The sequence below is a fragment of the Microtus pennsylvanicus genome, chromosome 1, assembly GCF_037038515.1.
Source record: "Microtus pennsylvanicus isolate mMicPen1 chromosome 1, mMicPen1.hap1, whole genome shotgun sequence".
Classification (NCBI taxonomy): Eukaryota; Metazoa; Chordata; class Mammalia; order Rodentia; family Cricetidae; genus Microtus; species Microtus pennsylvanicus.
The window spans coordinates 71,065,505-71,090,126 of NC_134579.1; the positions used below are offsets into that span (position 1 = coordinate 71,065,505).

Below are 24,622 nucleotides of genomic sequence, written 5' to 3' on the forward strand. Positions count from 1 at the left end.
GAGTGCTGGGATTAAAGGCCTGTGCCACCACTGCCCGGCTGGTCCAACTGTCTTATAGCAATAGAAACTAGAAGACAGATTCGTTACTTATTAGTTTGACATCTTGAATAACAACATCCTCTTCCGGGTTTCTATTGAATGATGCCAACATAATCTGCAAACTCAGCTCTTCTCATGCTCCCTTTAAATTCCATTAAGGAAGACTTTCAGTCCCTGGATAGGTACCAAATAAGTGACAGGAGATGTATTTTCAGCTTCATAAACCCTGAAGATTAAGAGATCAAAGTCACAGAGATGGACATTGAGGCAGGATGGAAACGTAGAAAAAATCACAGGGATGTGAGAAGGAAAAGGAATCTTCCACGGCTGAGAATAAAGAACCCCAACACAACAACACGGGCTTAAGTTCCTTCTTTTTACCCAGCTGTAGACCTGCAGTGTTTCAGGAATCTCACCTGAAAACCCACTGAGAGCAAAAGGACATGTCCCAACCCTTGGTGTGCCCCAGTGGCTCCTGGTCTTATCTTTTTGATCACGACTCCATCCCGAGCCCCTCTGGCACCACCATGTTGCAGTTATTGAAAAGAGACTTAGAGATGTGGGGGGGGGGGGGGGGTTGTTCTTTTAGCTTTTAATTTTAGAAGGTTTTTCTTTTTTATTTTCATCCTGACTTCAAGCAGCATTCTTAATTTCGTTCTATTTCCCCTAAACCATTTATCATTTAATTTCTGATTAAAAGTAGCTTCCTGTATTTCCAAATATGTGTTTGAAGTTACTTGATTCAAGCCTTGTTTGCTTTCCTGGCTTCATTTACTTATTTTGTCTCTGTTCCTTGCTTGGGGTGCATTGAGTTACCGGTTCCTTCTATTTAAATGGTCTTGCAAGGACTTTTTTCCTACCCAATTCTTTGTGGCGCTGGGATGAGTTACAGTATTCTTGGATTAGTGGTGCCCTCTTCTGTCAACACAGCGAAGAACAGTGATTTGTAATGATTATGTTTTGGACGTTATCCTCTATGTGAATCTAAATCTGGGAAATACTGAATCATGCAAAGCTCCAATCCACTGTGGTCAAAATCACTACTCAAACAATAGACTTTGTAGAGGATATTGGTAGGGATGGGAGGGAGAGAAGAAGCCAGGGGAAAGGTGACTGGAATAAATTATATAAGGTATGAAATGGTCAAAGAATACAATTATTCAACAAAAAAGTTACTGTCATTTCCAACTTGCGGAATGTGTACTTCTTACCCCTCAAACTCATGCTCGGTGGGTCTAAAGCCCTATTTCCTAGAAGATATAATAATTCCATCTGAAGATGCATCAAGAATCATGGATATAAGGCCTGCTGCACTGGTGAGAAGTCATCCCTTGTACTTCAAACTTGTGGTTGGGGAGATCACAGACCCTAGAGGAAAAACTACAACTACCATCCTGTTAAAAGGACACAGTATCAGGGCACCTTCTAAATACTCACCCTGATGCCCGAAAGTTATTGCAGCTTCCCCCATCAGAGTCGCTTCTTTCTGTAGTAAGTGATGGATAACGGAGAATCACAACTGGCTTCCTCATTCCTGAATGAGACATCTATATCACCCTCCCTTCCCACACAGCTCAGGAAGCCTTGAGGAAGAAGGGCAGCAAGGCTGTAAGAGCCAGAGGGAGTGGAGAACTGCTGGGAAACAGGGTCCTCCAGACACCGCAGGGCTGATGCACTTAGGAGCTCACAGCGGCTGTCTTCCTCCCTGCATGCGATCGTTGTAGGGAGTAGAGGAAGTCCTGAGTGAGTGAGTGTGTCATTGATACAAGCATGGCCATGTCGAGGTCCCCATGCTTCAGAGCCTTGGGAACGCCAAAGCCTTCCCCTGGTTCAAGAACAAATGCAGACCACATGTACAGAAAGCTTGTTCCTCCGGCATCCTCCTTACAGATGCTGACAGCCCAAGACTTTTCCCGACAGAGACCTCGCACCAGGACTAGCTAGCCCCTCCTCCTCGGGCTATACCTAAGAAATGCGCTGAGTACACGTTTAGTACATAGTAGGTGGCTTCCATCAGCATGCAGCTCACCCGCTGCCAGCTGTTCTGTATGTCTGTCTGTCAGCGTCTGTCATGTCTCCAGTCCCATGTAACCCCAGTTAGGTTTCCAGAACTACCTCCTGCAGGATGCTGCAGGCCAAGCCAGTCAGCATTCCGGCAGGGTGGTGGAGGGACATAGGAGGCTCCACCTTTAGCTGAAGAGATCTTGGCAGATGGCTGTGGGGTGGGGGAAGTCTGTTTCCTGAGGGGTAAGGCCATTGATAAATTGATCATGCTTCAGTGAAACAGTCCTACACCTACACAGATATGGGAAGCACTAATTGGACTCAGAGGGTTGTAAAAGTTAATCATTTGTTTTTAATTATTTTTAAAATAAATTTTATTTTATTATTTTATGCATATGGGTATTTTGCTCGAATATATGTCTGTGTACCTCGTGCATACAGGGCCCACTGAGGTCAAAGAAGGGCATTGGGATCACCTGAAGCTGGATTTGGAGACAGGTGTGAGCTGCCATGTGAGTACTGGGAATCGAACCTGGGTCTTCTGGAAGAGCATCCAGTTTGCTTAACCATTGAATCATCTCTCCAGCCCCCAATTTTGTTAATATTTATTTAAGACATTGAGTGGGTGGTTCAGGAAGAATTAGAGCAAGAGACATGGTGGTGGATATTATCTATAAACATTGTTGACATGTATGACATTTCCAAAGAATGAAAAAAAAGTGGTCTATATACACACACTGGAATACTGCGTACTTATAAAAAAGAATGCACTCTTGTTTGCAACCACATAGATGGAACAGGAAAACACAATGTTAACTGAAATAGTCCAGACCCGAAGAGACAAGTGCTGTGTTTATCTCCCACCCATGGGAGATAAAGAAAATTGGCCCGAATATAAGATTAGTCTTAGCTAGAGCCAGGAAGGGAGGGGATTAGATTAGTGCCATGTGTACTGTATGCATGTACTGAAATACGGAACTGATCCCCATTGATATGCACAATCCATCAATACTAATCAATTACACAAGCTTTAAAGCTCTAAAGGAAAAGGATGGGAAGGCATCTGGCAGTGGTGAAGATGCCATTATAAGAATTTAAGATGCACTTACAACTTTAATTAGGGTTGTAAGTCACTGAGGTAGGCAACAGTAAAGGTTCCCATGTGAGGGCAGATTTGGAAAGCCAGATAGCTCTTGGGAAGCAGGGCTGTTGTTCTTTTAGCTGGTACATGTGAAATAGAGCAAGCAGTGTGGCTTCTGATGGCATTTACCATGATCTGATAAACGAAGTATTTCTACTGGGGTCAGAGTGGTTCCCAAAGCCTGCAACTTGCTTTTCTTAGGCATTGCTTGGGGTACTGCATCCAAGCTTGGCTGGATTATCTCATTATAAAAGGGTCTGCGCAGGGGTTCCCTGTGGGCTGTTTTCGTTGGGACTCCTGCTGAATGTCACTATAGAGCATCGCTTCTCCTGGGCAGTATGTTCCAGGAGTCAGGAACTTCGCGCTGGCATTGGGGTTCTCAACACAGCTTTAAAGGTGTTTTTCTGTTGACCTCCTTCAACAGAGTCACAAAGTTGCCATAGCCTTTCTCGTAGCCTGGACTCTTGGGGTTAACCGATTTCCTGCCATCTTCCAAACCGTATGCCCATGCATGAAGACTGCTTCTTTCCCATCCTGTAACCAGGACGCCACAGACAGTGTAGCCAAGTGCTTTTCAGAGCTTCCTGAAGAATTTCATGTAGCCTTTCCTCACCTGCTTTAAGGCTTTCACAATCCTCCTTTGGCAAAAGTTTAAAAGGGACCTCTGAGGAGGCACCATTGAGAGCCTCTGGCAATGCCAGGCCTTAGGCTTTTACTCCTGGTCCCAATTTATTCCGTCGAGTTGTGGCTTTCCTCAGAGCCAAAATATGGCTAGAAACAAAACAAGCCCTCGTCACCACAGAGAAACAGCTTAGACATAACATCCAGGAAGAACTAAAGACTTAAAATTCACTTATTCAAACCAACCATACCAATTTGTGGCCCAGCGCCCACCCTGCATCCTGTCCCCATCCTGTGTGACCTGTTTGCGTGCAAACACAAGGAAACTCTATGCACTTCTCCGTGAGGAGCCATTTTTATTCCCCAAGGTCTTGCTCCTATGGCTGGAAATCCAGTCCTCTCAAATTTTGACTCCAATGTGGCCAAGAGCAAGGCTCAGAGGAGGCTTTGCCATCATGGCAGCCATTGTGTTCCTCGGCTTTTGTTTGTTGGTTTTGTTAACACTAATGCTAGACACCAGACATTTTTGTTTCTTCCCCATGCTACCGTATTCTGTTATTGGTGCTGTGTAACTGGTCATGCTGTGCTTGAATTTCAAATCCCACCAGTCTGAAGAATTAGAATTTACAGATCTTCTGTTTGCTCTATTCTCAGGATGGGGAGACCCAATACAACTACTGCTGTCCCCCCCTCCCATTCTATAGTCTCTTGAAATTGAGCCAGGTGGGTTTGACTCAGCTTTGCAGGCCCCTTCTGGGCAAATGGCTAGGAAGTTCCCTACCGATAATGCAAACAGATGCCCAAGATCCCTCCTTCCTGTCTCTGCTACAGATCCAAATGGCTGAAAGAACCAATTCCGCTGAAGAACACCGTCTGTAGCGAAATTATGCTCCTCTGTTTCAAATGAAGACATTCAGAGGCCTGACTCTGCGGAAGGAGATTGGATTCTTCTCCTGAATGAAACACCCTGGTCAGACACCCAAAGCCAGGTAGTAAAACAACAATGATCTTTGAGAACCGGAAGGCCATAAGCCTGGAATCAGTTTCTAGAGACAGCAAATGATTGCCGAGAGGCTTAGCTGTAATCCTAGAGCAAAGTTGAAGACATTTATCAGAATCCAAAAGTACATAGTAGGCAAAGAGAAAACATTTACAATGACTGGCATCCAGTCAAAACCTACCAGGCAGACACAGAAAGAATAAAGCTATGCTCTTTCCAGGAAAGAGAATACAGCTGGAGACGGTTACCGTAAGTGAATTAAACCAATTTCAGAAAGAAAAATCGTGAGATTTTGCTCTCATTCTTGGTTCTTAGATTTCATATAGATACATAAAGTCATGCATGTATCTGTGACCTGAGCGTAGAGGTAAGACCATCTAGGGGACAAAGGAACTGACGGGGAGGCGGGGGTGAGGGAGACAGGAAGGAGGTGGAGATATGTAATAAATATACACCTATAAGAAAATATCCTTCTATAGCACAGCACCACACACCATGAACACAGACTATGGAAGTTTCTGGAAGTTAGAATTTAACACATATGCTGAGAAACCAGAAAAATATTTTCCACAGCAAGGAGGAAAATCACTTTAAGTTGACTAGAAAAGACACACTTGATAAAACCTGCAGTCAAAAATGGTTTTTTTTTAAGTTGCTAAAACTATGTTTTAAATATTCAAGAAGCCAAAGAAAAGATGAAATCCTCAGTGGCCCAAATGTAAAGTACTCAGCCTAGGACTAATGGTATATTTGACACTGTGGGGGTGAAAAAGACGAACGACACAGATTTTACAAATGACCCCATGGGAAATGGAAGGAAAGATAACCGAAAGCAGAAAGAATGATTGGGTGATGGGAGAGCCCGGAGGTGATGTGCATATAATTGTCCCACAAGGGGAACAGAAAACTAGAACATCTTTGAGGGAATGTTTGGTTACTTTTCAATTGCTATGCTAAGACACCATGACCGAGGTAACATATAAAGGAATAGATTTAATCTAAGTTCACCATTTCAGAGGATTAGAGTCCATGATGGAACACTATAGGCATGGCAGCAGGAACAGCTGAGAGCTCACATTTGATCCACAAGCAGGAGACAAGAGAGAGAAAGGCGGGGAGGAGACATAAAGGGACCCGTGTTAAGTCTTTTGAAACCCCAATGACAGTCCTCCTCCAGACAGGCCTCACCGCCTAATCCTAAACAGGACCAGCACCTCGGGACCAAATATTCAAACATAGGAGTCTACGAGGGCCATTCTCCTTCAAACCACCATGGAAGATAATAGCCAAAACCCCCAAACAAGGCAAAGATTCTCGCTTTGACTCAAAGATTAAAATATCCGCAAACAAAGGATAAAAGGGGCCATACCATTTTTACTGGGTTGCCTCTCTCCAAGCTGGTAACACTACCACACACAAACAGTTCCTGGGTACCTCAGTTATTACAGGGGGAGGAGAAAATTAGAGGCAGACATTGGTTCTCTACCATTCTTGGACCCTTTCTGAGTGGCATGGTCTGGCCTCATGGATGCCAAGGATCAGCTGGAGACAAAGAATAGGGTGGGCTCATGGAAACCAGCATGCCAATCTTGGCAGTCATTTTACATTCATATCAGCAGGGAGACTAGCCAGCAGCAGCAGCAGGAGCAAGCAGGAGCAGCAGCAGCAGCAGCAGCAGGAGCAGGAGCAGGAGCAGCAGCAGCAGCAGCAACACACTTTAAGAAGCAGTCAGTGGGGGCTGGAGATATGGCTCAGTGGTTAAGAGCACTGACTGCTCTTCCAGAGGACCCAGGTTCAATTCCCAGCACCCACATGGCAGCTCACAACTGTCTGAAGATCCAGTTGCAGGGATCTGACACATTCACACCAATGCACATAAAATAAAAGTTAAATAAACCATAAAAATATTTTAGAAGAAGAAGAAGAAGAAGAAGAAGAAGAAGAAGAAGAAGAAGAAGAAGAAGAAGAAGAAGAAGAAGAAGAAGTCGTCGTCGTCGTCAGTTGTCTCCCTTGGCTCACACCTGCCTGGCTTCACATGTAACCTTAATGCTCACCTTGGAACCTCCCGGGCCAGGGATAGATAGGGCCAAGCTGGGGCCAAACTGATCTTTATTCACAAAGGGAGCCTCACCAGATTACAGAGCATAGCCTGTAGTTGAGGTCAGCCTCATACTGTAGGTTACAGCCCAGCTCAGCTGGGAGAACGCAGTAGTGAAGTCCGCAGTAGCTAGGTTGTGGGCCACCAACTAGCACAGCAGAAACCGAAGGCGAGACCAGACAGTGAAGGCCTACCAGGATCAAAGGGCACAGTGGAGGCTGGAAGGGGTCGCTGTTTGTTTCAGTGCACGGGTGCTTCTGACAGAACACGAAAGACAAGAAATAGAACACGGCAGAAAGAAATAACTAAGTTCTAAAAGATAAAGTCTGAAGAAATGGAAATGCATGGAATGATCAAGAATAAATTTGGAATAGCTGATTTGTTGAAATTTTTTTAATCATGTAAGGATACTGAATTGTTATTGAATGGCCTAGTATTTCCATTTTGGCCAAAGATGTCCAACTCTGTGCTGAAAAGAAATGCCAACCATGCTATTTTCTTCTGATTCTGAATCTTGATGGAAAGACTTTAACTATCTGCCACTGAGAAAAGTGTTAGCTGTAGGCTTTTTTTCTGAAAAAGCCTTTATTACGTGGGATGCAGTTTTCTGTATCTAACTTGTTGAAAGTTTTCATAATGAAAAAATATTTATTTTTAAAAAACATTTTATCCACATCTAATAAAAGGATAACATATTTTTAATTCACTAGAAATATAAAATTAAAGTGACAGAGATAAGAAAATTAGATCCCCTAGAAATACTGAATACAATAACTGAGCTAAATATTTTAGTAGAAAACATCAGCCACAGACTAGTCAAGCAGAAAAAGTATCCGTAGATGTAAAGATAGAATATTTGAAATTATGCATTCAGATATGCACAAAGAGTGCTGGGAGATGACTTTGTGGGGAAAGAGCTAGCTGTCTAAGCCCAACTTACAGTGTTCAATGTCAGAAATTCACATCATACATACATATCTGTAGCCTCAGAATTCCTATAGCGGGATGGGAAGTTCCTGGGCCGGCTAGCCTGGTGTACGTGGCCTGTGCACAAGACAGTTCCTGCCTCCCTGAAGATAGGCAATGGGAGGAAGGAATGATCACACCTGTAATTCCAGTGGCCCACCAGTGGAGGGGGAAGAAAACGAGGGAGAGAGAAACTGGAGGAAAAGAGGAAGACCAGAGAGAAAGAAAGAGAGAAGAGAAAGAAGAAGGAAAAAAGAAAAGAGAAATCCTGCTGTGTTTCAAAGCCGGCGTCCACCAGGGCTTCCCTATTTCCACTGATGAGAGCCCCTCTGCTCTCCAGCCTCCTCTAGGAACTTCACCTGCGCTGCCGTGTTTGCACTGCGCTTGGCGTGCGCATGTGTTTTCTCTGGGGCAGTTATGAATGTGCGCTCAAGAGCACAGCACTGTTGTCCAGGCTATCACTGCTGAAAATAGCTATACCCCGGCCAGGCAGGCCTGTCTTTCCAGACTTCTGCTCCTCGGAGGGCAGAAGCCATGAGACACAGCCTTATCTGCCCGTGCCAGGCACACAGCTGGTGCCCATGTGCTCACTAGACTGAACTGCATTTCTCTGTCCATTGAAACTTGCTTCTCCCTGGGCAGTGATGGCTCACGCCTTTAATACCAGCACTTGGGAGGCAGAGGCATGGGGAATCTCCGAGTTCAAGGCCAGCCTGGTCTACAGATTGGGTTCCAGGACAGCCAGGGCTACACAGAGAAACCCTGTTTCGAAAAACAACAGCAACAAAAGTTTGTTTGCCAGGTAATCCTGAGGAAGACCGAATATGAGCATGTGAGCATCCTTTCCCCTCTCCTAAACTGATGCCAAGCTCCAGCCTATGGGACTCTTGCCTCCCAAGAGAGGGAACACCCAGCCTAGAGCCGTACAGCGCATGGCAGCACATGCTAGACTCTGTGCTGAGAGCCACAACACCTCACGGAGGACAAGGAGCTAAGAATAAGGTAGTGACAGTCCCTGGGACCTGGCAAGCCCTTCCCCCGATTCCTGGCTTTTGGCTCGGAGCCAGATTTCGGTGTGAGTTCAGGGCACTAACAGTTTGTGAGATGGCAGAGGAGAACATTCTCTGAGATGCTGAGCGCTGGGCTATCAGTGAAGAGAGTCCTATGGTGGAGTGGGCACGGAGGTTCAGGTGAGCCTCTCTCTCATGGAGGCATGCTTCTTCCTTCCTACAGTTAACTAAGGAACTGAGGCCAGAACGTCCACACACACCCCCATCACTAACATGTATATCTGAAAAATAGAAAAATGGGATCCGAGAGTGAGGAAGAAGAGAAAGCAGCCTCCAGACAGAGGGAGACCCACCCGCCAGCTCAGCAGCCCAGCGGGATGGTCCTCACGCACACGGCCACTGGACACTGGGCCAGAGAGAAATATTTTTCTGTAACTTCTGCTTCCAACTCCCATCCAAACAATGCTTCCCTATCATTACGGAGAATAACGAGGCCAAGGAGCTGATAAAGCCAAATCACTGGATGCAGTGTCAGCGATACACTTCAGGGCTCTCTGGCCGACCAGGAGGACTTGGGTGGCTGCTGAGGGGCCTGTCTTCCTGAAGGAGAAGACCCACTGCCTCAGCATCTACTGCTGTATTCCCCAGAGTCCTGGCTGGATGCAGGCACCACCCTCGAACGATGGCCTGTGGTTCCTTTCCCATCCCAGTCCAGGAAGCCGCAGCTGGGAGTTACAAAGGCGGGGCGTGGGGAGGGGGTGGAGGGAAGAGGCATTAGGCTTGATTTGTTAAGGGCCATAATGTGTAAAGCACCTCAAAGTGTGTGGCTTTGACAACACAAGTGTATTGTCTCAAACTTCTAGAAGCCAGAACTCCCAGCTCCAGGGGAGTCCCTCTGAGGACTGTGGGGCAGAAATCTGTTCCAGGCGGCTTCCCCAGCTTCTGCCGGGTTTCTGGCAGTCTTCGGCATTCCATGGCTTATACATCACCCCGACCTCAGCCTTCATCATTACATGGTGTTTTCTCTGTGTGCGCCTACTCTAGGTTTCTCCTTTTTATGAGGACACTAATCAGACTGGAGGAGGGGCCCACCCTGCTGCAGCATGACCTCATCTTAAATAATTAAATCTGCCTTGATCCGTTTCCACAGAGGTCCATTCTAAGTCCCAGGGTTAGGAATTCAATATGAAGGCTTTGAGGAGACGCCCTTCTCTTGTAAGCAGGCAGTTCAGGGAAAAAGAAACCCCCGCCAAAACCACGATTCCTCTTCAATATTTTTCTCTGGGCTCTCTTGGCGCTTCCCTTGAAACGTGATTGCCCTAAGGATGGAAGGGTTCTAGAACCCAGAGCAGGGGTTTCTCCTCACATTCCAAGCCATCCTCTGTCCTAAGGTGAAGGGGGAGTGAATGCATCACTGCCTGTGCCTAGCCAGAGTGAACAGGAGAAGAATCAATAAACCATCAACATTTCCAAGATTCCGCCCTTCGCAATAAATACATAACCTGTACACCTTTTCCTGGAGTGTTGAAAGGGAGATTTAGGCCAGAGACTGCTGGAGGAATCCAGGGGCTTGGCATTTCAGATGGGTCTTCTTGGGACACAAGCAGGTATGAAGAGAGGAGGCAGATTTTTGAAAAAAACATGATTTATTTTAAAATGTATACGGTCTTTGGATAATTTAGAATCAACAGGTATGCTGTTAAAGTCTCTGATACTCTCTCATACCCCGAACCAAGAGCAACAGCAGATCTGATTGGCAGAAGGGTCCTATGACTTAGGATGCACAGATGACTACTAAAGTCAATGCCCAGGTAGACAGAGGCTTTCAAAATCACACATTTTGAAACTGCCTGTCTCAAATATTAAACATATCAGCAAACTACCACCACCACCCACATCCAAGCCATGGTCTACTTTACTCAGGCCTCCACACTTATGGAGCACAGAGAAAGTTTTACAGATGCCAGAATCATATTATACTTAAATTAATTTATTCCCTCACATTAAGAATAGTTAAAAAACTAGAATCTACCCAGTGTTGTCCCCAACCCTACGTCGCCATGTACCACCTGCCGACAGGATAGCAGTCTCCTTGGCACTCCACCCCAGTCCTGATGAGTTAGAATGGGAGAATGGGCGTATGAGAGCAGAACTCGAAGGAAGCCAGGGGTGCCCTTGCCTCACCCCACACAGCCACCAAGCAGCCCAACACTCTGGTGCACCCTTGAGCAGAAACAGACCTGAGGTGCGGGCAGCAAGGAGGGGCAGGCTCCTGGGTATTGCGAATGAGGCAGTGGCCTCACAATAAAATGGACTTCATGTTCCTCTTCACCGCCCTGCTCCCTTGCAGCAAAGGACAGCAGGGTACCTACTTCCTATGCACTGTGGACAGAGTCCAGCCACAAGCCTTCCTGTGGTCCCCACACGGCCCTGTGAGGTAGGATTGCCACCCCCATTGTACAGATATGGAAACAAAGGCCCGAGGAAGAGACTTTGTGTGACGTGGCACAGTGAGTCAGTGGGGGTCAACCTGAAAACCCATGGCTTTCCACTTCAGGCTTCCTACTGTCTGCTTGTGTAAGGCAAGGGGTCAGCAGTAAACAGGCGTCTGAGTTCAAGGACCGTGGGTCTGAAGTTCAAACACCAGAGCCCTGTGAGCACACAGGGCCAGGCTTGGGAGGCCAGCGAACTGTCTTAGTGACCTTGCTTCGTTCACATTCATTTTATTTCATTGACCATAAACAAGTCACTGAGCCGCTCCACACCGGGGCCTGAGTGGGCCATTGTGGTTCCCCACCAGGTAGACAGGTCTCAGAAAATTCCTGCAAGAGTATGCTTGCCAAACTTCCTGCCCAGAGACCAAGGCTACTCCCTTGCTGGGAGCTGGTGGACCGCAGGACGATCAGCAACCACACACCTCACGCCTAGTGAGAATCAGGTATGATTAAAATGCTAACCTAAAGTCCTGGAAAACGTAGTCCCCACGCCCTGAGAGACCTTCCATGGAGGGCCCATGAGGTCAAAGAAGTTGGGGTTCAGGATAATTGTCAAACAGAAAAATGATCCAAAGTAATCCCGGAGGGGGAGACTGCTTTACGGGAGAGGAATGGTAGCAGAAGGTCAGAGAGTTGACATTTTTTTAAAAAAATGAAATATAAAAAGAGCCCCAGTCTATCTGACTCCCCCGGTGTCCTCTGTGGGGCAGCACTTGCTGCCAAAGTGGGTAGGGGCTTCCTAACAAAAATATCTTAGCTCCCATGTCCTAACAGGCCTTAGAGAATGAGAGCGGGAGAAAGAACAACACAGCTCTTCTGACTCGGGTGACATCGCTCTGTTTGGCATGTGTCCCTTTCCCAATGTCACGACTCTACGAGAACATGGCAGCGCTGGCTCCTCCTGGGCATACGGACAGCAGGCCCCTCCTCTCTAAAGCCCAGTGCCCCCGAGCACAGGGAATGTTTGCATTCTAGCTTCCTGTTGGGTGTCATCTCTTCTGTTCACCTGTTCACCGGTGAACAGGGTTGAGGACAGAGATAGAAGGTCTCTGTTCCTTTGGTCTCCACATGGAGAAGGAAAGGGGGCCACTCAAGAGCCTTTGCTCCGAAGTACCCCGGCTTAAGGATTGGCCTAGCCAGACAGGGTGACAAGAGGACACTGTCCCCAGGGAAGTGCCCTTGGGGATGATTTTGCTTTGGAGTAACTGAGCATGATTCCTGTACCAACGATTTTCTTTCACTTCCCCAAGCCACCCTGCATCTGGCACAAACCAAGACCGGGAGAGAGTTTCTTGGAGATGTGAAATCACTATCTATGTAGAGATAGTGATATCCATGTAGGGGGTGGGGGAGGGGGTGGGGTCCGGGGGTGGGTGGGTGCTGGTTTGTGAGGGTGACATCATTCAGTTGGGAAAAACAAAGTCTGGTTTTAACAAGCCTGATGAGAAATGCGGCTCTTTCGGAGGGTGCTATCTAGGAGGAACGTGTGTGGCAGGAATCTGAGCTCCTATCCTCTGTGGCTGCAGGGAAGGCCGGGTCTGCCTCCTTTGCCATCAGGCTGTGGAAGCCCAGGAGTTCTTGCCAACAAAATTCCCTAGAGTACAAGAAGCAGGCTTGGGCCTGTTGGGGAAAACAAACAAACAAACCGCTCCTCCAAGCAGGGGTAACCAGGAGACCAGCCATATAAACAACCCAAGGAGAAGAATCAGAGTGTCCAGCTAGAGACATGTGCTCAACACTTAATGCTCCGGAAGCCGGACAACGTGGCTTTCCCAAACAAATAAATGTCTTCATCTGTCCCCTCGTTGAGATGCTTCACCAAGTTCTTCTCGAAGAGGAGCGGGTGGTAGGCACCCATTGTGCAGGCGCTGTCGAAGAAGCTCTGGTGGTAGTAGCACATGTCGGTCTTGCGCTTGGATGGAAGGAACTCATAAATATCTACCTGGTCGCAGAGCGTCATCATGATGATGATACCTAGAGAAGGAAGCAGAGGCAAGTCATGTCCAGTAACCGGAAGCAACCCAGAACTCTGTCCAGTACCTGAATTTGGTGAGCAGCCACCCAGTGTTCTAGCTATTCCTATGATTTTTAGCCTGGGTTTTTGTTGTTGTTGTGGTGGTGGTGGTTTTTTGTTTTTTGTTTTTTTGTTTTTTTTTGATAAGTCAAGACCAACAGACTGATCCATTTCCTAGCGCTGTGTCCCCAGCACCAAGGTGACAGTCTGGTACATGTAAATCTTCCGCCATTCTATAGGATTAAAGGGCTCCCTCGGTGAAGTTTTGGATGGAGTAAGCTATAGTACGTCAATGGTTAGGAGACAGTCATGAAGCAATGGCGACACTTGTACTTAGCACTTCCAAGAGTTACTACACCCGGCCAAAGCCTCACGGAGAGCAGTTAAGAAGACTGACTCACAGAATACCCGTAGGACACAGTTCTGAGGTCAGAACACTTCTCCCCTTCACTAGTATGAGACCAGAGGAAAACGGAACCAATGCACGGTCCACACTGGTGCTGTCCAGGGAGGCGGCGCAGTGGGATGCAAGCTCATCCAGGCACAGGGGACTCATGGCCACCCAGACTTGACAACGACTGGCTGAGTTGTCTTGTGCCTGAAGCCACGTCTCTATGCGTCTCATATCTGCTCTGAGAAGGAGGCCTATGCAATGCTTCTACTATGTAGGTTACTGTTAGGGTTCAGAAAGACCGCAACGGAAGGAGCCCTTTTCAGTCACTAATAATAGAGGGTATCTTTAAAATGGAGCAGCTCTCAAATCAGGAGTGAAGCTACAGATTGTGGCCTGTTCTAGAAGAATCATGTGCTGGAAAAAACACTTCTGACCGCCAATGGCTCCTGGCTCAATGAGGAAGAAGAGTTAGCTCTGTGACCGATGTAGGCACTACAGAAGCACCCCTAGGAATGTCAGGAAGGAACACTTCCCCTCAGCAAGGCCTGAGAGCACTGGGGTGGGGTGAAGGGGCAGCGTATATAGGAGGAAGAACAGTCACAGCTGGGACAGGGCAATGGGGTAACAGGAAGTGTGTTCCTCGGCATGTCAACTGTAGCTGCTCTAAAGGCTCCAGGGAGAACATAGATACACCTACATAACAGCTGAAGCAGAGGTTAGAGAGGGGATGCCATACTGCAAGGACCCTAATTTTTTTTCATCTCTGCCCCGAATAGAAAAGTTACTCATTTACCCTAGGAATATTTACCAATGCCAATCCCACAAGGATAAGTAAAACACAGTTAGTGCCCCAGTATGGGAAGCAGACAGATAAATTGCACCAGGGGTGGGTCCCTGGAACCATCTGCCTCAGAGTGTTCCACTACAGGCACCCATGGAAAGAGTGTCCATCCCTCTGCCCAGAGAGCCTGTACACTCATGGAAATGTCCCAGTGGTCCGCCCAAAGAGAAAGGGAGGGAAAGATAGATGGGTGGTAAGGACTGAAGTCATGGGAAGAGCTCAAGAAGAGAGCCTCTGACCAGAGTTCAGGACCCTGACGCCCAGGCCATCCCACGTCAGTTCCCCACTTCCTATACAACAGGCAAGCTTGCCCATCTTCTCTTAGGGTAGTGAGGAAGGCATCCACAAAGCAAGAGAGATACAATTGATGCGGTTTCCAAACATCATTCTACTGAGTGGTGTTTCTACTTTTGTCGATATTTAAGTATGTAACATTTTGTTCTTTGTACTTTTTAGCGTTGTGAATTTTGAAGATACTGAATATCTTGATTAATAGTTTTACTATAAGATTAATCATATTACTTGATTTATAGTTTTGGCATCCTCTCTAAATTGGAAACCTAAGCCCAGGGTCTCACTTCATCCAAGGCCCCACTCTCTCACTTTCTCTTGGCTTGTGACTCTCTTCACACTATTGCTCCATGTTAGGCCCTCCTTCCTCCTCCACAGAACTATCTCTGACTGTCTAGCTAGCGGGGTTCTTCTCTCCGACAACAGCAAGGCCACTCCTCAATGTGGCCTGAGATGCCTGACTGAACTCCCTCGGCAGACATCTGTAGGGGTAGCCCCAGCCAATCACCTTACTTGTAGGGCGGGGTCACCTGAGGATATTTTTTACTAATAAATATTGCCGGTGTGCTCTCCCCCCCCCCTTCTGCTTTCCTATTCTCTGCTGGAACCTAGGGTTCTGTAAGTCTTTAGCCAATTAAAGCTGAATATATTATTATAATTTCTGTCTGCCTTCATTTATGCCGCTACATTTTGGCGCTCTAACGTGGGGCTCTTTGCCTCCGTCCCTGTGCAGCCCGGGAGCACAAGCTTGATCTTTTCCAGCCTTTGCGAGCAAGTCAGCTAATGGAGCTCAGGAAGCGCAACTGGGCTCGCGCTTAGCCCGCTAGCTTTCACAGCGTGCTCCCCGCTTGTTTTCCCTTCGCGAACTCTTATATTTTTGGTTGTGAGCCTAGCCTTTAACGGCTGAGCCATCTCTCCAGACACCTAATTTTCTGTCCTATTAAAGGGCCAAGGAAGTCTCTTTATTTAACCAATGAAATTAACACAAAAACAGAAGACTCTCCCCCATCAGACATCCGAAGAAGAAAAATTACATCTTACTTGAGATAGAACTTAGTACAGTGTACAAGCTGAACAACTGTTCTGGTGAAGGAATGAAACCCAAGAAGAAAGTGAGCTTCTTCTAGAAAACAACGTAGGACTTCTCCATGCCTGGACTCACCCAGCATGCCGGAGGATGGGGGGTTTGGCTGAATCCAATCTGGAGAGATTTCCTGCATGATGTCCCACAGTTCCCATGGCATCTGAGGCCTGAGCATATAAAAGGGCTGGTTGGGGTACAGCTTGCGGTAATTCTTATATGTTTCGAAGAAATTGTAGTCTGGTTTCTTATACCACTGGGGGGAAAAAAAGAAGTGGTTGGGTCAGCGAAGAAATGTGCTTCTTGCATAAACACTCTTTCCAGAGCATCAGCCTTGTCTTGCAGCAGATCACAAACTTCTCCAAACCACAGCATTCGTGGGTAGTGGAGTAGGGACCAGGATGTAGTCTATGCTCACAGCACTGTTGGACTGGTGGCCTCAGGTTTCAGAGCCACCAAGCTGGGAATGGTATCAGCTGAAAGGGGGTCTCTGCACCATCTAAACTAGCTTTTATTTGCTGTTCGTCTGTTCGTTTTTGAGCCACTCTCACTATTTTTGCAAAAAGGCTGTCCTGAGCTCCTGGTCTCAAGTGATCCTCCTGCCTCAGCTTCCCCAGTAGCTAGGACCAGCAGACTAAGGTACACTTACTATTGAAGGAGAGAAAATTGGGGCCCAAGTTGTTGCATTTGTGGGTTCAAGAGTCATCCTTCGCTCGACCAGGCAGACTTGGTTATAACCGAGGTCACTAGAAAACTGGAGACTATCACAGCTGACTAGCCGTCAGTGGGCATTTAAGAATTTGGTGTGCCAGAAGTGCTTTCTGTCCTGCTTCTGGAAAGCCATTCACCTGAGGCCACAACAGCCTATGACAAGAGGGGCTAACCTACATCTATAACACAAAATGAGGGGACAGAAAGCCTAAGAAGCCAGCAGGCCCGTGGCTCTGATCTTCTACCCTAAAACAATGGACAATGCAGATCTGTGCCACTGAGTTGGGAAATCAGGTCCTGGCATGGATTTCGCCTTTCTATGCTTAGCTTTCCCATCTGTAAAATGGGAGCCATCACACTTCCACCTACTTCTTGATAGCGTTACAAGAGTGAAACGAGAAGACTTCCAGACGCCGGAAGTGAGGAGCAGAAATGTGACATTACTGATAGGAGTAACAGTAATTGTTCTTTCCTCACCAGGATTCATCAGGAGTAAGTGGCCTTGATGAACGCAGTAAGTAAGCACTCGCAAACAGATCTTACTCTGGGTTACCACTGGCCCAGTCCCCAACACTCTCAATATGCATCTTCTCCAGAAAATATGCAAATGGCCTTCCAGAGAAGGCACCCAGAGGGGCTTGTTGGGGGGGGAGGGGAGGGATTCTGAGTTTGCTAGCTCCCAGCCCCACAACCGTGTAGAGGGCTGCCTAAAACCCAAACAGCCAGGAATGGCTCAGTCTGGTATGACTTAAAAACATAGAAACAAATCACAAGGCAGATGAGCGGTCCACTTACACTTGGGATATCAGCATGGTACAGAGACGGGTCCCACACGATGAGGATTCCCTCATGGTACAAGCTGTTCTTCAGGAACTGCTTTTCTGTGGTGATTAACTGCAGGGAGAAAGAGACAGGATGTGACATAAGCACCTGTGTGTAAATATTTGGCTCATAATAACAACTGATACATCACCAAGTTGGTACCGCCTGAGACCTAAGCTGGTTTAGCGCTTCCCTTCAATGGAAAGACAGGAACATGCACGCCAGAACTGTGTTTACAGCAAGCTGTTAGGCATGGAGTCGAAAGGGTTCTGCTCGGACCCTGAATGTAAAGGGTCACAGTGAAAATGGTACAGCACTCTTGTCCTATAGCTATACAGTGCCAGGAGTAGAGAAACAAAAAAATAATGGCCCATTTTCAAAGATGCCACAGGCAAGCTTGGGCCCCAGTTACAGATAGACTGAGAATACTGGGTCCCAGCTAGCCTCTGCCAGTCCAGCTACAGTCCCAGGCCAAATTACTAACAGCCAAGTTTGCCTAAGCACCAGGGACATGACAAGGTCAAACGCTTGATAAGTTTTAAATAAATACTCGACAAATGTCAACAAATTTAACAGTGAACCTACCCACTATCTTTGGTAAGAAATAGACAAACAGAAGTAGCAGAGGGAAAGACAAGCCAGGTGACGTGGACACTCACTCTGGATCCAGCGAGTGAGGAAAGGGAGGAAGAATCAGGCTCTCTGAGCTCTAAGTCTGTTCTCTGAACTCAGTCAGTGTGCCAGTCACTCTGGGCTGATGCAAAATCACTGACTTGCTTTGGCCACCCTGGGTCTCTAATGCTCATATTCTGAAGCGAGGGTCCTTGGGCCTCACAGGAGAAGTCAGAGTGAATTTTAAGATCTTATTAAATGTAATTGAGGATCCACGAAAATTTTTTGAACCACCCACAAAGTCTAGTCTAGTCTGATTACATCATCTTTCATATTGGCCAATACAGATCATAGTTTCTCTGTTACCAAGACAAGGTCACTTGGCTGAACAATAGAAATCAGCAGCTCACGTGAAAGGACCAAGTATACTTAAAAAATAAAATAAAATAAGCGCACTTCAGATGCAGGTTCTCAGCAGACTGAGAGATATTCATATGCCACCTACTGTGAGTGTGTGTCTCCTAGTAACATCAGAAGCTCCACCTGTGACATCTCACCAAAATGACTGCCCAAACATGAGCTGAACAAGGAAGACACCAACAGACTTGTCAGCCTGGACAGGGACAAGCTCAGGAGGCTTCAGCCCTACTAGAAGAACTAGAGGTAATGGAAGAAAGCTGGGAGCAGGGAAGAGTACTCCAGCTGGTTGCCCAGCACCAAACAGAAGCTCTGAAAACACGCATACAAGTAACATTATGTGGACCGACTGGATATTGAGGAATATATGTGAATACACAAATACATAGACATATACAATAACAGACAGTGAAGAAAGAGATCATGAATTTGAAGGAGAGCGAGTAGGAGTATATGAGAGGGTTCAGAGGGAGGGAAGGGAGAAATGTCGTAATTAGATTATAACCTCAAAAATAAACACAAAAGAGGATCTGTTTTAAAAATCAAATGTGGGATATAAGTAGACAGGAAAGATTAGCCCTAAAGGCTTAATAATGAGGAGAGCTACATCCTTTTAAAAGACGCACACACACACACACACACACATGCATGCACTCATATGCACACGTAATATGAGATATCTATCAAACACTCATTGTAAAGAATAGCTCAGGCATGAGGTTCCCGGGTTAAAAGTGAGTGGTGCATGTGGTAAAAACCAGACTGAGAAGGGACTGAAAATGAGAGGAACAAAATTTCAACAATCCCTTCTTACCTCGGTCACCAGTGTTAGGGCAGAGACCCCACAGAATCACTACAGTGTCTGGCAGTGACACTAAGGGAGATTTATGTGTAGTACAAAGAACAGCAATGTTAGGAACTTCCCATCCCTTCCTACAGATGGAGGATCCCTGGAAGCCTGTAGATATCATCTTCTGCCGAGCTGGTGAGCTCATGTTGGCCAGGATTTGTATCGTTAGATCAGTTGCTAAAGAGCCAAGGGTTGCACAGACCTTCAGGTGGTCACAGCCTGATAGAGAAGGTCAACAATGAAACAATGGCTAAACATACAATAATATGATACCAGAGACAAGGTAAGGATGACAATGGGGTGTTCAATCATTAGGGCATGGTAAAGATGAACGTGCCACACCATGGGGGTCAAGAGAGCAAGAATGTTCCAAACACAGAGAACAAGTGCAGATCCCTGATGCTAGAAGATGCTAGAAAATGGAGAACTGTCAAAAAAAAAAAAAAAGAAAGAAAGAAAAAGAAAATGGAGAACTGTCAACACAAGCCTCTTCTTTCTTCCTTCCTCAGTAACCTCATATTTATTTTACCGAGTGACAACCTAGAAGAGGCTATCCGAAATAAATACTTGTCAGCTTCTCTTGCAGCTAAACGGCCAAGAAACTAATTTTAACCAATAACAGCTAAAGAGCATGGCTTCCAGGAGGTGACCCTTCCCCTTTGGCTGCCTGAAATGTGGATGTGACCTCTAGAGCTTGAGTGGCCGTCATGATGTCATAGGCTGACAACAACAGTGAAATAAAAAGTAGAAGGACCTGGAACCTTGTCACAGCAGATAATGTGAAAGTCAGCAATGTCTACCCTGAACTTTTGTAAGACAGAAGAGTGAATACATTTGGCCTAATTAAGAAAGTCTGGGGTGGGAGGGGGAAGGTAGTGAGGTGGTTCCTGTTACTACAGCCAAACCTATTTTCTATTATATATGGAAGGTGTCTGTTTGGGGACTATAAAGTTTTCAGTGTGGTTAGAATACAGAGACAGAGGGATGTGGACAGGAGCCAAGTGGTAGGTCCTTTTCATCTGTATCCCAAAGGTGAGCCAGCTTCTGGTAGTCTTCCTAAGTACATATGCCCCAATCTAGCTGTTTCCTTCATGTGTAAGGAAAGAGGCTACTGCCAGCCTCTTTTGGCTTCTGTAAACTTTCTCTGCATCTGTGGCTTTACTGTCCTCAGAAACCCCAAGAGAGAAGCCAAACTTTCACCTTTGTTGTAAATGATAATAGTGTGTGTATACGTTATCGTAAAAATATTCACAATGGTCCTAGGAGGCATTGATATGTTCATAAAAGTTGTACCAAACTCAGGATGTCAAGGAACTTGCCCAAGTCACGCAAGTTATTAGTTTGAGTCAGACCATGAGTCTCCTACTTGTCTCGAGAGGGCAGACTTCTAACCAAACCCTAAAGTGACTCACACACGCAACATGGGTTCCAGGCTCTTGGAGAGAGATGTCTAAGGTGAGAAGCTTGAAAGTATATCATGAAAATACTGATTCCTGTCTGAGGTTAGTATGCCATACCTGGAAGATTCCAGAAGGATTGATTAAAAAGCACCATTTTATAGATGAGTAAAGTGAAGTCCAGGGAAGAGGCAGCACTGTCAGAGGTTGTGAGCTGGAGGCAGAGATAGAACAGGAGCTTAAAATTGGCAGGCTACCCCCAGTCTTCCTCCTGCTCCAGCGGGGGGCACTCTTACAGCCCCCCAGGAATTTATATAAAGCACATCCCCTTGTACACACGGCAACTGCATGGTCCTCTGAGTTGCTTGAGATGAACAGAAAGGCATTTCAAGAAACTGGAGAGAGGCGATAAATGGCACATTTAGGCAGAGGAGAGCAGAAAGTGGCCAGGGCTGGGCTCTGCTGGAGGGAAAAGGGAAAGTCATAAAGCATCACTGTACCCATCTTCCCAACCCCTTCAAGTGAAATGGTTCTGAACTTATCCACATCTGTTTCTATTGGGTGACATTTAAACATCACCTCAAAAAAGATTCTTTGAGACCTACGGAGGGCAGGAAGTGTGAATTCCCGCCCTGCTCCCTCCCCCTCCATGCTACCTTCTGTGGTCCTGGTAGACTTAGGTCTAAATGTTTTGTTCATACACACCACATCCTATGAGGCCGTGCCTAAGGTACCAGCCTATACTGGAAGGAGCAAAGCTCCTGTACTTATATGACAAGGCAGTATGAACTGTCAAAGGATCCTGATGGGAGAGCGGTGAGATCATGAAGAGACTCAATCATCCTATAGCAACAGAGCTTAGAAAAACAGCTAGCAAGAAAAGGCTACTTCGGGGAGATAGGCATTGCTGCTCAAAAGCAACCTTCCCAACCACAAAGTAACAAATACTAATGTATAGAAAATAAGTGTGGAACACACACGCATGCACGCATGCATGCAAGGGGTTCTCATCTATGATTACACATGATTCCGCTGCTCAGACCTTACTTCTGACTAGTTCTATCTGTGACTCTTGTCTTTCCAGAACACTTTCTCTCCACGTAGGGCTGTGCCCCATTCAAATGATGAAAATCTGACTCACGGCGTGCCTGCATTTAGAGACAGGGCCTTTAGGGAGAAACTGAGGCCATAGGGTGGAGCTCTCATCCACTAAGTGTGACAACCTTGCTAGAAAGAGGCACCAGAGTCTCTGTGCATGCACTAGAAGAAAGGTGAAGGGAGGACACAGCAAGAAGCCGGCCCTCAGCACACATGAGCATGTGTGTGTCCTTATAAGTATGCATTGTGAGATATAAAAATATATCTGAACTTCATAGAAGGAATCTACGTGCTTGAAGCTTTCAAAGATAAGGGCAAGCATGTGTGTGCAGATGTATATACACACACCTATGTGTATATATGTAAACACATGCAAATATGCATATACTATATATTTTCATGTACATAAAACACATGTGTATATATGAACATGTGTAGACATGCAATACTATATGTCTGTGTGTATATAAAACACACACATATGAACATGTGTATATAATGTATGTGATATATATATATATATACACACATACACACACATATATGTGTGTGTGTTTCTACCTGCACAAGCATGGAGAATCAAGACTACTCCATCAGGAGTCAGCACACCAGGGTCAGAGCTGGATTACCAGAACCATTTTTCAATAAAGAGGACCTGTGAGGTTAAAAGAGCCTTAGAAGAAAGCAGAAGTCCCTCTGCAACCAAGACAATAGAGGGAAAGAAAGCTTTCTGAATTTCAGTACTCGGGGAAAAAAGCCCCCTCTTCACCAGTCCTTCATGTGAAAATCAAATCTTTAGCTGTTTTCTGAATTCAGGGCTCTGCTCTGCTCCAGACAGTACATTTCCTGACTGGTCCCCGTGAGGCCAAATGTCACAGCCCACAGTACATATCTAGGGGAGCCCTCTGCGTCCAGAAGACTGAGGTCGGGTTTTCCTCGGTCTTCACATTTCAAGAGAGGCTGGTGAACTTCACTCCCAATGACTTATTTACATATGAGTGTGTGGAGCCTAATTAAGAAGCCCATTAAGAGGGCTCAGGGCAGCCACACCTGGCTTTCACAAACAGGGAGAACAAAACTACTTTTGGGAGGTCCTTGCTGGGGCAGTGGCTGGCTGGTAATTGGGGACATCACACACCAATGTACTTAAGGACTGGTGTCTATCAAACGTATAGCATGTTGATAATCACAGTACTCAGAAAAGCCTGTGGCAGAAAGGTGAGCTTGAGGCTAGCTGGGGCTATGCACATAGGAAGATTCTGTCTCAGAGAAAGAAAAAAATATCAAATCGAATCCATCTGTCCCTCAATAAACATATAAAGGAGCAGACCATCTAGCAAATATCATAAAAGGCTATTTATAACTGAGTCTGGATAACAGCACACACAATCTTTGTCTGATATGGTCTTGTAATATTTGAAAGGTTTGAAGTATTTCCAGATAAAGTGTTAAAATAAGCAAAAGAAATTTAGCGTCAATCACAGAAGGCTATCTAGCAGCTAGTACTCCTGTGGTGGTGAACGCCATAACTTGGCTTGGAAAGTAACAGGGCAATAAAGAGGTACATGGTTTCCTTTGTCAGTGAGGGGGTTTCCAGACATATTTAACTTAAGAGGAAGCTCACTCTAAATGGGGCTGTCATGAGTCATGAGAGCCAGACTGAATTAAAAGGAATGGAGAAAGGCGTCTGGGGACTGGCACCTCCCCACCTTGGTTCTGGGCCACTGCCACAGACCACGCCATTCCCGACACCATCCCTTCCCTGTGGTGACAGACTATGTTCCTCTGAACTGCAAGCCAAAATTAACTCTTTCATTTTAAGTTGCCTTCTAGTATAGTGATGTGAACAACAGAAACAAATACAACCTCGACTGGTGTTTCCCACACCGACTGGCTAACTAATGTTATTCTCAACACTTTGATATTGCAGTGAACAAAATGACAGATTATCATTCTCACAGATCTTACCTTATAGTGGAAGAGGGAAGAAATAAGGAAAATGAGTAAACAAAGTAAAGAATGAGGGAAAAGGACTTGAGGATGTCTTTAGAAAAGCAGAGGAGTGCCTTGAACCAGCTGTCTGTCAGAGGGTTATGTCCTATGCAGACTTTGCTACTATTTTCGATGCAATCTGGGCAGGTCACCTACCCCCACTCCTGATGTAGGAGGTCCTTCTGTATTTGTGTTGCTTTCCTTGGTTAATAAAGAAACTGCTTGGCCTGATAGGGCAGAACTTAGGTAGGCGGGGTAAACAGAACTGAATGCTGGGAAGAAGGACAGACAGGCAGACACCATGGATCTCCTGCCAAGGACGGACACCAGTTAGAATCTTGCCCAGTAAGCCACAGTCAGGTGGCAATACACAGATTAACAGAAATGGGTTAAATTAAGATGTTAGAATTAGTCAATAAGAAATTAGAGCTAATGGGCCAGGCAGTGTTTAAATGAATACAGTTTCTGTGTGGTTATTTTGGGGGTTAAGCTAGCCGGGCAGCCGGAACAAGGGACTCCGCTCTCCTTTCAACACATTCCCCGCCCCCTTCCTTCTTTGTACAGTGAAATGGTTGGGTAAGAACCTGGGTAGAGAGCTGCTGTTTCTGTCTGACTGCCGTTTGCCGCTGAGCTTCAGTTCCCCTCACAACCTGCCTCAGAGAAAGCGGTCCGTAGCAACTTCTGAAATGAAGAAACTGCTTTCTACCTCCTCTGTCTTTTAAAGCTGT

The 24,622-nt window shown here is 46.1% G+C and overlaps 1 protein-coding gene across 8 annotated transcripts in view; it reads right to left on the reverse strand.

The window, feature by feature from the left end:
* Positions 1-10,506: 10,506 nt before the first annotated feature.
* Positions 10,507-24,622, reverse strand: part of St6gal1 (ST6 beta-galactoside alpha-2,6-sialyltransferase 1) — a 139,952-nt gene continuing 125,836 nt past the window's right edge. For all 8 annotated transcript variants that reach the window (XM_075967773.1, XM_075967768.1, XM_075967780.1 and 5 more), the window contains 3 exons: positions 17,502-17,600; positions 16,077-16,251; positions 10,507-13,348 (listed from right to left, as the gene is read on the reverse strand). In XM_075967773.1, coding sequence (XP_075823888.1) covers positions 13,107-13,348; positions 16,077-16,251; positions 17,502-17,600 — 516 coding nt within the window. In that variant the 3' untranslated portion in view covers positions 10,507-13,106. The remainder of the gene's footprint in view (positions 13,349-16,076; positions 16,252-17,501; positions 17,601-24,622) is intronic.